General features: G+C 40.7%; 1 protein-coding gene and 2 long non-coding RNA genes across 3 annotated transcripts in view; 1 reads left to right on the top strand and 2 right to left on the bottom strand.

The window, feature by feature from the left end:
- The window catches only part of LOC131138180 (uncharacterized), a 20,272-nt gene extending 14,171 nt beyond the window's left edge, over positions 1–6,101 (bottom strand). The window contains exons 1-2 of the long non-coding RNA XR_009132066.2: positions 5,960–6,101; positions 2,680–2,763 (exon numbers count right to left, since the gene is read on the bottom strand). This is a non-coding gene — a long non-coding RNA (uncharacterized LOC131138180). The remainder of the gene's footprint in view (positions 1–2,679; positions 2,764–5,959) is intronic.
- On the top strand, positions 5,712–13,951 carry prr7 (proline rich 7 (synaptic)). Its single transcript, XM_078787573.1, has 3 exons — positions 5,712–6,097; positions 7,607–8,272; positions 12,582–13,951. The coding sequence occupies exons 2-3, from the start codon at positions 7,915–7,917 to the stop codon at positions 13,115–13,117; spliced, it is 894 nt and encodes a 297-aa protein (XP_078643699.1). The 5' UTR covers positions 5,712–6,097; positions 7,607–7,914; the 3' UTR covers positions 13,118–13,951.
- Positions 10,870–13,469, bottom strand: LOC144894541 (uncharacterized). The gene is made up of 3 exons (XR_013625144.1): positions 12,689–13,469; positions 11,659–11,781; positions 10,870–11,576 (listed from the first exon to the last, which is right to left on the bottom strand). It is a non-coding gene; the product is annotated as an uncharacterized LOC144894541 (long non-coding RNA).

Genomic DNA, 13,951 nt, shown 5'->3' with positions numbered 1-13,951 from the left:
CCCACAGTAATGTAAAATGTTGAAACGAACTTTGATCTGCTAGAAACAAAAAGTTGTTGTTTTGTTACACTTTATGGGTGTCGAACCAACATTAGCCAACCGGTCAAGTCAAACTGAACTGAATGCAACATTTTTATTGGTAAATGTAAGCTACTCCTCTAGATAGGAGTGCCACAGGGTGCCCTATTAGAGCTCCATTCATTTTCTGCACACAGTATGTTTCCATTACTTTTGCAACCCTTTCAGTGATAACTGAAACTGACATAATACAGTGTGTTCCAACCTAGAATATGTTCTAGAGTGCCTTAATATTTACCACGTTTACCACAAAAGGCAAGGAATGATGTTGAAGGAAATGTTCATAATTAGACACTTAATTCTTACAAAAACATTTCTAAAGTTAATTTTCATGTTTACAAAGCAACATTCCCAATGGAATCCATGTTAAAAGACCACATCCACATCCAAAGGTGCCTTTTTTGGGTGTTTGTGAAGGTATCTTGTTTTATAAACAATACTGATCAACAACTCAAATACAAACTGAAAGCTCATAATTTTGGGGGGAGGCTTGACAATAAAAGGGGCATTTTCATCAGGATTCGCTGTAGTTTGCTTCAGTTCACATTGCTGATATACTGGACTCAAAGAAGAGTACTACCAAGTTGGAACATTTCCCATTTCTGAGGCTGGGATTACACTTTTGAGTGTTGTGGTCAGATCCTTGTCAGTTACGTTATGCAAACAGACTTCCTTAAAGCATTGCTATCATGGTTAATATTGATCATGCTTTATGATGGGCTTCATGTGTGTGTGATGAAGTTTCGAAAGAATAAAGGCACTTGCAACGTTTGAATTAGAGCTAAAATGGTATAATCATGTCTAGAGATGCTTCATATTGGTTCTTACCGAGCACCACTGGATTAATTTTACAAATAAGAACTGTTGTGTGCTAAATAAGACATGCTACGGAATTTAATCATTAAAGTCACAAGAGAAGAAGGGAAAGCCAGAGAGAGGAGTAACGCAGAGACAAACTATGGATAATAAATAATACATATTTAAATAGCTTCCCATGCTACATGGGCTAACCTACTGTTTTTGTATTGGAGCCAGTGACTTAGGCATTGCCAAACCTGTAGGAGGCGGTACTTCCTAAAATTCTATCCAATCAGAATCATCCTCTGTCATTCTGTCACTTCCGCAAACATAAAACACAACTCGTTCGTGTAGACTGACGAGGAGGCAGAATTACTTCTAAATGTTATTTTAGAATAAAATTGATTAAGAATCTTGCGTTTTAAGTGTTTCTTTACCCCTGCTATAGAACGTGAAGTAATATGCGAGTCCCGGGGGCATCCATGTTGTTTCTGATGTAAACACAGGTCGCGCGTGTGACGTCACAGCATACGTTGTCGCAGGCAGTGACGCGGGGAAACTTAAAATTCCGGTTATTAGCGTCCATACCGCGACACCTTTTTCGCCAAATCCACACTTTGGTTTTGAAAACTTGTTTTTTAGTACCAAATGTCTGCGGGCTGGTGTGGATGATAGGCCAAGTCGTTTGATGAGATACCGCCCACGTGTGGACAGGGCCTTATTCATCTCTGAAGTTCCATGCCATTATCACTATTTTCTCCTTCCCAACCCAGCACCTGATATAAAGATTCATGATTCATACGTGTGATTACACCTCACAGCGCCACAAAAGAAACACTTCCAAATATGAGCATCCTGTCCTTTAGAGGGAAAAATAATGACTGCAGATCATTTTCACTCGGGATGAGTGGTCCTGCTGGGTTTCATCATCACGGTTTATAATCACGGAGGAGCAGACGCAGGCGGGCAATTAAATTAACTGTAATTAGCTGAAAAATACAAGTGCTCTGCTGAGATGTGTTTACATGAAGCATGAAGGCTTTCTGCCTACACACCTTTTTTTATAGCTGCTTTTTTTGAAATGGAAATTTTCTATACGATCTTTAGCCTCTTATATGAACACGACCACGCTTTTGTTTGACAGAATAAAAATTAATTCCCTCATAAAAAACAGCGGCTTAACTTGGTTAATTATGAATTATTATTATTATTATTATTATTATTATTATTATTATTATTATTATTATTATTATTATTATTATTATTATTATCAATACCATTACAATAATATAAGTATATGTACGGGCTGCACGGTGGAAAATAAATAAATGAATGAATAAATGTATATATACATTTATATAATTTAATTATGAAGTACTAAGTTCTAAGAATAAATTAATTTTTCAAAAATATTAAAATAAATTACATTCTGAAAAATAAAACAACTACAAAGAATAAAACAAAAAATAACCAAGTTTAATTAAATAACTATATATTTAATTATATACAAAATAAAAATTGTATTGCTATAAAAAACTTTTTAGCACCTAATTGTAACGCTAAAAATATGTTTAAAAAAAATTATTCATATATATGTATATATATATATGTATATATTTAAACCATACTTACATAATAGTATTTGTATCTCTGAGCCATTTTTGCTGGTCAGCTGCAATTTTTTTTTTAATTATTGACAAATGAAACCATGTTTATCCCCAAATTTTAACCTCTCAAGGCCCCCAAACATACTAAATTAGATCATGAACATATAATCAAAAAGCTCTGTGCGTCTATACTTACATTAAAATAGCTTAGCCTGTGTGTGTCAGCATCCCCTCTCATCTTCTCCCGCGTTCCTATGGCAACCTCAAAGTCTGGAAGCATCTAAATAAAACGAATACACAAGTGAGACGCACACGTATCGTGAACAAAAACATGTCCTCCTTCAGGCTGCCGTTCATTTGCTTTTATTTCACGCCTGAATCCCTGTTGTGCGCCAATGTGATTGCGTGCTGATGATGGAGGAAGTGATTTAGGGTTAGAGGAGAGGAGGCTTCAGTAATCACCATCAGAGATGTGAAGTGCAGCTGGGGTGGTGGGGTAGTGAGGGGCGGGGGTGAGTCAAATACACATGATAAACATCAAAAAGCCTCCTTTTTAGCCGTGGATTGTAACAGTTGTTCATGTATGACGTCATGTGATCAGTCATAGGCATTGTGTGTGTGTGTGTGTGTGTGGACTCCAACTGTGGGAAGCACATCAAACCACTTTAGAGGAGTTTCCACACAACCACCGACACCACCTGCCGTCCGCCACCGATGGCTCACTCGGTCCATTTTTAGACGCTCCATCGGGATATAAAAAGCAGAACAGCAATTGTTACTACTTTGTTTCCTCGCTTGCCGGGAGAACAAACACCTTGGCCGCATTACATGTGGCAGACATACTGATTTGTGGGGGGAAAATCTAGTCGCGCTGGACATGTAATGAGTTATCGGATATGAACTGATGCACAGTTGAGTGAACACTATCTACTATCATTTTGAGTTCCTGTGGTGCTGTATGTAGAAATCTGATCAACCGATATCACATTTTGATACTGATATTAGGCCGATTATTATCGGACATCCCTACTCATTCATTCATTTTCTACCGCTTTTCCTCACGAGGTTTGCAAAGGGGGTGCTGGAGCCTATCCCAGCTGTCTTCGGGCGAGAGGCGGGGTACACCCTGGACTGGTTCGCCAGGCAATCACAGGGCACATATAGACAAACAACCATTCACACTCACATTCATACCTATGGACAATTTGGAGTCGCTAACCTAGCATGTTTTTGGAATGTGGGAGGAAACCGGAGTACCCGGAGAAAACCCACGCATGCACGGGGAGAACATGCTATCTCCACACAGAGATCACAGAGGGTAATAAAATTATTTTTCATATTTAAAAAATGTAATAAAAATATGTAAACTGATAGAAATCAAAATACATCTGAATTAATATTTTAAGTAATTTTTAAAATGATTATATATGTAATGTCAGTGTTTTTTGTACTTTTTTTGCAATATTCATGAATTCACTCATTCATTTTCTACCGCTTATCCTCACAAGGGTTGCAGGGGGGTGCTGGAGCCTATCCAAGCTGTCAGACAAACAACCATTCACACTCACATTCATACCTATGGACAATTTGGAGTCGCTAATTAACCTAGCATGTTTTTGGAATGTGGGAGGAAACCGGAGTACCCGGAGAAAACCCACAAATGCACGGGGGAGAACATGCAAACTCCACACAGAGATGGCCGATGGTGGAATTGAACCCTGGTCTCCTAGCTGTGAGGTCTGCGCGCTAACCACTCGACCGCCGTGCCGCCCGACATTCCTACTTTACGGCTTTAATCCTCACATCTTTCTGTTAAAAAGTGTAACTCCGCTTCATCTCCAGAGCCTGGTTCCCTGCTTTACAATGATAGGAAGACCGACATCGAAGGATCAAAAAAGCGACGTCGCTATGAAGTTATCAATTATCGATGCGGTAATATGGTCTGACACTTGCTTGAAACCCCCAAAATCAGAAGGATCGCAAGGCCCTTCTTGCAGGGCCTCAAGAAGAATTTAACTTTTGTTTGAGAGTTCTGAGAAGGTTTAGAAGAAGGGGACACGTGACCCTGAAATATTTTGTGTTTGGCAGGCGGACATCGGGTTTCCCTGAAAACAGGAAGAGGTGACGTGACCACTTTGGAAGGGCTGGTCAGCATGCTAATAAGCTAATCACAAGAATGAGGAAAAAAGTGTGGTCCTATAAGTGGAGTCTGTGTGTGTGCTGTTGAACAGACTGATCTTTATGATGGAAGGAAGGAGGACAACAGCTTCAGTGTTCCAATAAAGGTCTGAAAAGGACCGTCAATACTGTGCGTGCTTGTGTGTGACTGTGACTCAACCAGCGGGCGGCCTCTTGCGTGTCAATCACATGGTGCTTTGCCACAGGTTTCACCGCTGTGATTGGAGTCCACTTCGGACTCCAATCACAGCTGATTTCTCATCTGCTATTTTTTTTCCCCCTCCAAAGCCGTAATCCGAACAACTTTCAGTGGCTCATCCAATGATTGGAGCTAAGTATTGTTTGAATATGGTATATTTTTATTGAATCACACCAGTTAAATTGTGATATCAATGAAATATGTTAAGTTCAAGACCAACATTAGTCAATATCATTCTTTAATTGGGCTAAGAAACATTTTTAGTTACCTAAGTGATGGTTCAAACTAAACTTCAACCAATCATCATCATTGCGTAGCATTAAAATAGCATAGTAAAACAATCAAATGCTCAATTTTTTTTTTACAATTTCACCACTTGTCTGTTTTAAATATTAATACACTGAACCCACAGCACACCACCAATAACAATGTCAGAAAAAATATAAACACGTTAATTATCTACTGATATGTATTTTACTTTTCATCACTAGGGGCGCCCCTGAGCATGTGATGTGTTTTTTTGGTAACGCAGAAGAAGTGTAAAGAGCTCAGTTAGCTAAAATTTGTGTGCAATTAATCAGTGACCATCAAATCAAAACGCTAAATATGTAACATTAAAAAAGTGTACAATAATGGAAAAACTAAAACATATTAGCAGACCCACAGCATCATACTTATAAGTGTAAACAATAATGCTCGATGTAAGTTTAAGCGTCGCCGCTAGGGGGCGCTGCAGAGCACGAGGTGCGTTGTTGGGTGTGCCCAGGTAACACCGAAGAAGCGTGAGCTAACTTTAGCAGGAGGCTAACATTTACGTAAAATACGTGTCGATAAATACTGTACACCCATCCAAATTATTCAAATAAAATGTCAAAATGCATTTCAGTTATATGCTATTTCTTATTCCATTTCCAAATCTCATTAACCCCAAATTGAAAGCGTCATACTGTACTAGTTCGTGATGGCACCCACATACATCCCCAACTGTGAATGGTACTTGCTCATCAGCTCCATTAGCATTCCCATCATCGATACGAACAGACGGTGTCACGAAGCCAGCACAGAAAAGGGAGAAGGGAAGAGAAAAGGAGGGACTTACTGGAGACGAGAGGTGAGCCTGTCAGCGCCTCCTCCTTTTCAGCCTTGAGCGCTGCAAGCCAGGCTCAGAGGCTCAGAGTGATTACCAGACTGGTGAACCAGGTGGAGGGCAAAGATAGTGCGTCCACCCCTGAACACGGTGAGTTTACTTTCTAAATGAGACAAACCTCTAAATGCTACATTTTTACCTTGTTACTGTCTTGTGAGAATGACGCCGAATATAAATAGTCTTAATTAGTCATTCATTGGCATGTTTAGTATGACTGAAGGTTTGACTGATGTGGAGTATTTTTAATGTAGAGACAAAATGCCCGTTAAATACTTTGTGGTTTGGTTTTTGTTGTTTACTTGTCACGTGCAGCTAATATAAGTGCACTGATATTCATATAAAACTATGTGTAATTGAAGCTAATTTTAAAATAACTGATAAGAATATATACAGTACTTATTTGTCCACCTACCTGCACTAGTACATCAACAAAGTATACATTTACATTTTAGAAACCTTTAGAGTTTTGTAGAACTGCACTGCATTACACTCAGAGCTGTTTCTACTGTTATGGTTCATTTATTTACATGATTAAGGCACACATAAAAGCAAGTTTTTGGCGCATCTCAGTATTAGATCTGATTAGATTATGATTCTTGATGATTGATTGTCACTAATCCGCCATCAGAAAGACAGCCAAGTCAATTTAAGGGATGATGATGATGATGATGATGATGATGATGGAGGTCGTTGACATTTCAAGCCTGCAGGACTTTCTGTTCCTGACAGCCTCTTTTGGAGGAACAAAGCCTGTTAAAGAGAGTCCAGACAAGCGTCTACACTAAGACGAGGTTCTCATCACTGTAATGAGACAGAAGCATTGTGGTGTTTTGGCTTAAGCTTGGCAGCCTTGTTGGGTCTCCAGGAATCCTTTGCATTCTTTAAATGAGGGACACACACACACATACACACACATACACACACATACACAAAATACAAAGGTGTGTTGTATAAAACACATTGTGTAATGCCACAGCCTCACTAGGAAATAAATGTCACTTCCAGTAGGCCGTTGAGCGTAAACATTGCTTCTGTTATTGTCCCAAAGGAGCGTGTGAGAATTGATATTCGGTTGCCGTGGAAACTCCAGGTGTATTGTGGCAAACACTTTCAAAACAAACAAATTTCCCTTTTATGACATTTATCGCAGCAGTCAGGTTGACATTAAGAGTAGAAAGACAGTTTTACATTAGGTTTTGGTGAGAATCTGGATAAAGGAATAGATGCAGGGATTTGTTTGCAATGTTTGATGTCCTCCAGAATCCTTGATCAACTATGAGAATTTTTTTTTTTCTGTGGAATGACAGAATCCGTTTTTGGATGTTCTAAACTCCTGTTTCCATGCCTGTGTAGTATGTGGAGCAGCATCATGCTGCCTCAATTGCGATGACTCAACAATAAAGTCACAATACTTCAATAATTCAAACAGGAAGTAGCCTAGCATTAGTAATGGTTTATTTGTTTCAGATACGTATGCTAAACATGCTGTATCACATTTTACACATGTACAATTGTATTAGCATCAAATATATATATAGATATACGTGAGTTGAGAATAAAAATGTGAAATTATATTATCTCTCCTGTGGGTTTTTGTAGACCGCCACATAGGATTTTGGCGCCTCTGATATCTCCTTGAAAGTGCTGGACTCGGATTGGGTGAACACGTTTTGATTGGACCACCATCCAGAAGAATGGATACACTCCCCACAAGCTCACCTTCATCCGGCCTTAAGGAGAACTGCAATGACTGGGTCACTTGGTGTCAGGTGTTGTTAAAGAGACAGGAAGTCACCTTCGGGCCTGTGGGGAAAATGTATGCCTGAGCTTGAGGAGGAGACAAATAGTCAAACAAACAAAAAAAGGACCGGAGATTTCAACCACCTGTAGATCCTCGCCTCACCGCCATGGTGATGTCTCAGGGCACCTACACCTTCCTGGCCTGCTTTGCCGGCTTCTGGTTGATCTGGGCCTTCGTCGTCATGCTCTGCTGTTTCTGCAGCTTCCTACAGCGTCGGCTCAAACGGCGCCGTGAAGTTCGGCTGAGGGAGCAGTGTCTCCGAACCGTGGAGACTGAGCCGCTCACTTGTCCCGCTTCGGTGTACCCGCCGCCTGCGGCACCTCAGCAGGCCCCGCCCTTGCCTCCGTCGCTGCTGCCGGCGGTGCCGCCTTCCCAGCAGATGGCACCGCAATTGTCACTGTCGCCGCAGCTTCCTCTTCAAGTTCCTCATCCTTTGCCTGAGGCTAACTGGGTCAGCATGCCTGGTAAGTGTTTGCTTTTTATAGATTTGTTACTGTGCTGGAGCAGTTACTCATGTTTACTACAGTCGTTTGGCGTGTGGTCACTGATAGCCAATCACCACTAGGGTCTCTAATTTGGCAGCTGTGGCCGTGGCTTCACACGCTCACATAAAAAAAAAAAAATATATATATGTAAATAATGCTGTTTTGTGGATGAATACCACCTAAATGTACATATTGAAGCTAAAATACATTTAGAAGATGCATTCAAAGACCCTGTGAATAATATGTAGCTTTCTACACTGGTCACTAGGTGTCGGTAATGTTACTGTAGTGTTTAGTGGGACACAATTCCTATTGCTGCCGTAACCCACATCAAGCTAAAATTCAGCTCGACGTCACTTCCTGTCTGCCCGCCACTCAGCTCAACAAACAGATTAACAGCAACACACATGAGCATGAGGCTTATTTATGTCTTAAATGGCATAATTACTCTTATTTAATTTACTACATTAGGTAAAAACGAATTTAAGTTGACTATAGGGGTGTTATTCCATGTCTACAGGACTCTAGTGATGTTAAAAACTATATTTAGAAGGTCGTTGCTACAAAAAAAACTACCTAAATGTACATATTGAAGCTAAAATACATTCGGAAGATGCATTCAAAGACCCTGTGAATAATATGTAGTATTCTACACCGGTCACTAGGTGTCGGTAATGTTACTGTATAGTGTTTAGTGGGACACAATTCCTATTGCTGCCGTAACCCACATCAAGCTAAAATTCAGCTCGACGTCACTTCCTGTCCGCCCGCCACTCAGCTCAACAACCACATTTTCAGCAACACACATGAGCATGAGGCTTATTTATGTCTTAAATGGCATAATTACTCTTATTTTATTTACTACATTAGGTAAAAACGAATTTAAGTTGACTATAGGGGTGTTATTCCATGTCTATGGGGCTCTAGCGATGTTAAAAAACTATATTTAGAAGGTCTTTGCTACAAAAAAACTACTTAAATGTACATATTGAAGCTAAAATACATTCGGAAGATGCATTCAAAGACCCTGTGAATAATATGTAGTATTCTACACCGGTCACTAGGTGTCGTTAATGTTACTGTAATGTTTAGTGGGACACAGATCCTAATAAAAACATGGGCTACCATTGCTGCAGTAACCCACATCAAGCTAAAAATCATTTCGACGTCACTTCCTGTCCACCCGCTACTCAGCTCAACAAGCACATTTACAGCAACACATATGAGAATGAGGCTTATTCATGTTTAAATGGCATAATTACTCTTATTTTATGTACTACATTAGGTAAAAAGGAATTTAAGGTGACTATAGGGGTGTTATTCCATGTCTACAGGGCTCTGGTAAAAACTGAATTTAGAAGGTCTATGCTACAAAAAACTACAAAAATATTCCATTTATAAATAAGGAATCCTACTCTAGTGGGTTCTTTGGTGAGGAAAACTTGACACATGAAATTCCAAAATGAACATCCATACTTTTTCACTTCCTGTAAGTCATGCTGACACAGTGTGCCCAATCCATTTGTACGTTTCTTAAAGTGATAAGTAAAGAAGTGAATCCGCTGCAGTCAGTGATGCTGGCCATGCAATAAATGAGGAATACAAAATGAAGGAAGGAGTGTGGTGTCACGGCCATAATGGCCATAGTCGGGGTGAGACTGATGAAGAAAGAACTTTAGTATCCAGGCAGCAGCCAGCCTGAAAGACAAGCAGGTCCAGATGGAGCCAAGAGGAGTTTTTAAGACTGTACAAGTACAGGGAGGACAGGTCCACTTCATCTTGGGAGTCACGTTTTACACATGGCTGACCTTTTTGGGATTTGGTATGTGCTTGACACTCTTGTGGCCACAACCTGCAATGATTAAAGCTGCAGTAAGGAACAACTGGGTCTTTTCTTACTAAGCGCTATTGGTAATAACGTCTGACACTACAGTCATAAGCATAACTTAGCCATATATATTTAGTTAAAATGTCGAAATCTATGGTTGTTGTACGTGAAAGATGTATAAATATGTGTTTGAGAGTGAGGGGTTGAGTTGAAAAAAACAACAACGTATAAATACGTCTAAATAGAGCATAAAAAATATATTTATGGCTTTCTAAATACGTTTTTAACCATAATTAGAGTCCTGTAGACATGACATAACACCCCTATAGTCACCTTTACACTCCTATTATTCTTTGTTTACACCACATGACTAATGAGCAGGCTCCGGGTTCTCTACTGGGACATATTGTGACTTTAATAACGTCCCTGCCTGTCACTGTGTTGTTCCCATGCTACTATTTACCAATGATAGTCTGGACAGTAGCTTTATTGCTAATGTTGTTGGGGTGTCCTGGCTGGCCCAGCGACATTTCTAAACCTCTGCAGAAGCTGACTGAGGGTCGCCATAGCAACACCAGTAAAGCCAGTGTACAGTGTAGCTATTTTGACGTTGTACATACTGTGACTTTAATATTAGTGTTGTCACAAGCTACATCATAATACAGTTTTTCATTTAGAGCGGGCTAAAGTGAGCAACAACAAGCTCCTGGATGTGTTTGTTTTGTTTTTTTTTGTGTGTGTGTGAAGCGTGATGGAGCAGCGGCGGGAAGACAGCCAGGTACGCGCACACACATTTGGCATCCATAAATACGACATCCAGCGCCATGGCAACACTTGAAACAGATGCTGTCGCTCAGCGCGCAGAGGGGCTGGATATAAATACAGCACGCAGAAACAAAGTGCACTACACAGGAGGTGCAAAGAGAGAGCGCCTGAAGGAGCCGTGAGGCTGCGTGTGGGCAGCATCGGAGTGCTGATTTTAGATAAAAGCGTTGTGCCACAGGAGCACAGTTGTGCACGCTGGCCCGGGAAGGATGAAGAGGGAAGGGAAACAGAGACACAGCAAGGCCAGCCGTGACTATTAGCCGTTGGATGTGCTGACGCAGGTAAATCACAGCAGGTGGGCTAATGAGAGACTAATGACCGCTAATGGACTCGTGACTGCAGGATTCACAAACCCTAACAGTCAGCAATTAACTGATATGACTATGTACAATATACTCCTATTCATATACTAGTGGTGAGCATAAAAATGATTACCCGCCATATTATGGATGGATTGTAGCTCAACTTAATGACCTTCCCAGGACGGTAAACGAGCTGAACATGCATCAACAGCGCCTCTGCTGGACGCAGCCGAGTACTGCACACACATTTGCTACTAATAATGATGAATCCACTTACCTTTTTGCTTTTGCTCGCAGTCTGTAGTAGGATCCAGCAGGTGGCAGTGTACTGTGGTGAAATATAACTATAGTAGTGACTATTATAGTATACTGTCATTGCACATTGGATGTAAATTAAATGGTCTACTTACTGGTCTACCACTATGTTGCCATGGAAACAATATAGAGTGGGTCATTGGTTGTGTAGTGGCACACATTGCTGGTACTGGTCCAGGGTAGTCCAGGGTGTACTTGCTGGGAACGGCTCCATGACCCTGAATGGGAAAAGCAGTAAACATAAATGGATGGAGAGATTGGAGCTTTGGAAAAATATTCCTTTTTTCTCACAAAATTATGACTTTTTTCCTTGCAAAATTTGGGAAAAGCAGTAAAAATAAATGGATGAAGAGATGGGAGCTTTGGAAAAAATATTCCTTTTTTCTCACAAAATTATGACTTTTTCCTTGCAAAATTTGGGGAAAGCAGTAAACATAAATGGATGGAGAGATGGGAGCTTTGGAAAAATATTCATTTTTTCTCACAAAATTATGACTTTTTTTCCTTGCAAATATTTGTGAAAAAAGTTTATATATTTTTTTCTTGCAAAATCACAAGTTTGGCTTATTTTTGAAAAAATAAGATATTTTCTTACAAAATCCTGTTTTTTAGAAAAAAAGTATACCTTTTTTTCACAAACAGAATAATGACTTTTATTTTTGCAAAATCAAATTTATTTTTGAAAGTGTTTTTTTCCTCCACAATTTTTTTTTCTTGCAAAATTTTTGTTTCTTTTTTGAAAACTTTTTCCTGACAAAATTCTGATTTTTTTTTCTTGCAAAATCACAGGCTTATTTCTGAAAAAAAAATTATTAATTTGTTTTCTTGCTATTGTTTTCTTCATTCTTATTCTTGTCAAGTTGTTCTCTTATCACAAGGTGTGTACTCTCCACAGGAAACCGGAAATTCTGCCTAGCAACAAGTCACGGCCTCGCCCTATTCTCATAGCAATTGTAAATAGGGGTTGATAACATTCAGAGAGCACATCTTGTATTCTAATTTCCAGTCTGTGTTCCAGAAGCAGATCTACTTGGAAAGCCACCCTGCTACGAGGAGGCGGTCCTAATGGAAGACCCGCCGCCTCCGTACACTGATGTCCTATCAGATCCCCGAGGGGGCACCTACCTGAAACCTGCCCCGCTTCGAGCTGCACCGCTGCCTCTCAGGGAACACCAGGAACCGAGCCCGGCGTTCCCGTGCGAGACCAGCAAGCCTCCACCGCCATCGTCATCGTCGTCCGTGTTCTCCAAGCGGGGTTACTCCTCCCTGATTCGCCTGCCTTCATCTCAGCGCTGGGACTCTTTGGGCCACCTGCTTTCCAACATGGAACTGAACCAGTACAACCTCACCCCTCCGGGGGCTCGCTCCCTGCAGGCGGGCATCACCATGGCAACCATGCCTCGCCGGGAGAACAGGACTGGTGAGCTTAGGGGAAGGATGCAGGGACTTCACCATAGGGACTTTGAAGGTGGGGTGCAGAGACTAAGAGGACTGGAGCCTAGTTGTGGTCTCCCCACAGCTTTCCCTCTGCTGGGGCGGAGCACTGCTGTCTAGGCCGCCATGAGTCCCGACTGTGGGCACGGCTGGGCTTAAGGACGCTTACTGAGTCAAATAAAGAGGCGGCGGACTGACACCGAGCGAGGTGTTTTCATCGCTCAGCACTCGAGCATCCTATTGTTCCGCGGCAGCCGTTGCCATGGTGTCCGGGAACTGCATGTTCCCCACGACGACCTCTCTCTCCTCCTTCCATCTACTTTGTGGGAGGATGAACACAAAAAAAGTTGATAGTCACGCGGTATACAACACGCCGCAGCATATAAGATATGTCCTGTACGGTCTTTGCTACTGAAGGTAGCTCGGTTGCATTCTTTAAACGCCACACGGGCTTCTTGTCTTAAAAAGCAAATGGTCTTATTTTCTCACAATGTTCTAACGGTCTGCAGCCTTCAGGCTGATGAGTCACTAGCATCAACTTCATCTCGCGCACGTCTCCTTTTAAAAATAAACAAGAGAAATGGATCGTGCAACAGAGAATGAGCATCTCGGTGTCTGATTCAGCCTGTTTAGAAAGAGACGGACTAAAGTGTGGCCAATGTTACAACGCTGGCTTTAATACAACTTTCTATGGAGGCGTTTTTGTACCAATATTACACTGACAAAGACAAATAATTATTCAAATACAAATTGGAATGCGACCTTTTCAACCAATTAAATTGTGAAATATATCCAATGTATGTTTTAATGACCTTTTTATTTCATTGGATGACGCCAAGACCAATGATCGTATGTATTAAATCAATTAATTTGCTGTATCTCTCCAAGTTTTTCCTATGACTAAAAAATATATTTTTTTTAAATCTAAATTTAGAAATATATTTTTGGCACAAA

The sequence above is a fragment of the Doryrhamphus excisus genome, linkage group LG21 (genome assembly GCF_037039965.1).
Source record: "Doryrhamphus excisus strain RoL-2023G ecotype Guam linkage group LG21, RoL_Dexc_Guam_v1.1, whole genome shotgun sequence".
NCBI classification, from domain to species: Eukaryota; Metazoa; Chordata; class Actinopteri; order Syngnathiformes; family Syngnathidae; genus Doryrhamphus; species Doryrhamphus excisus.
This window is presented reverse-complemented; position numbering and strand designations above follow the sequence as displayed.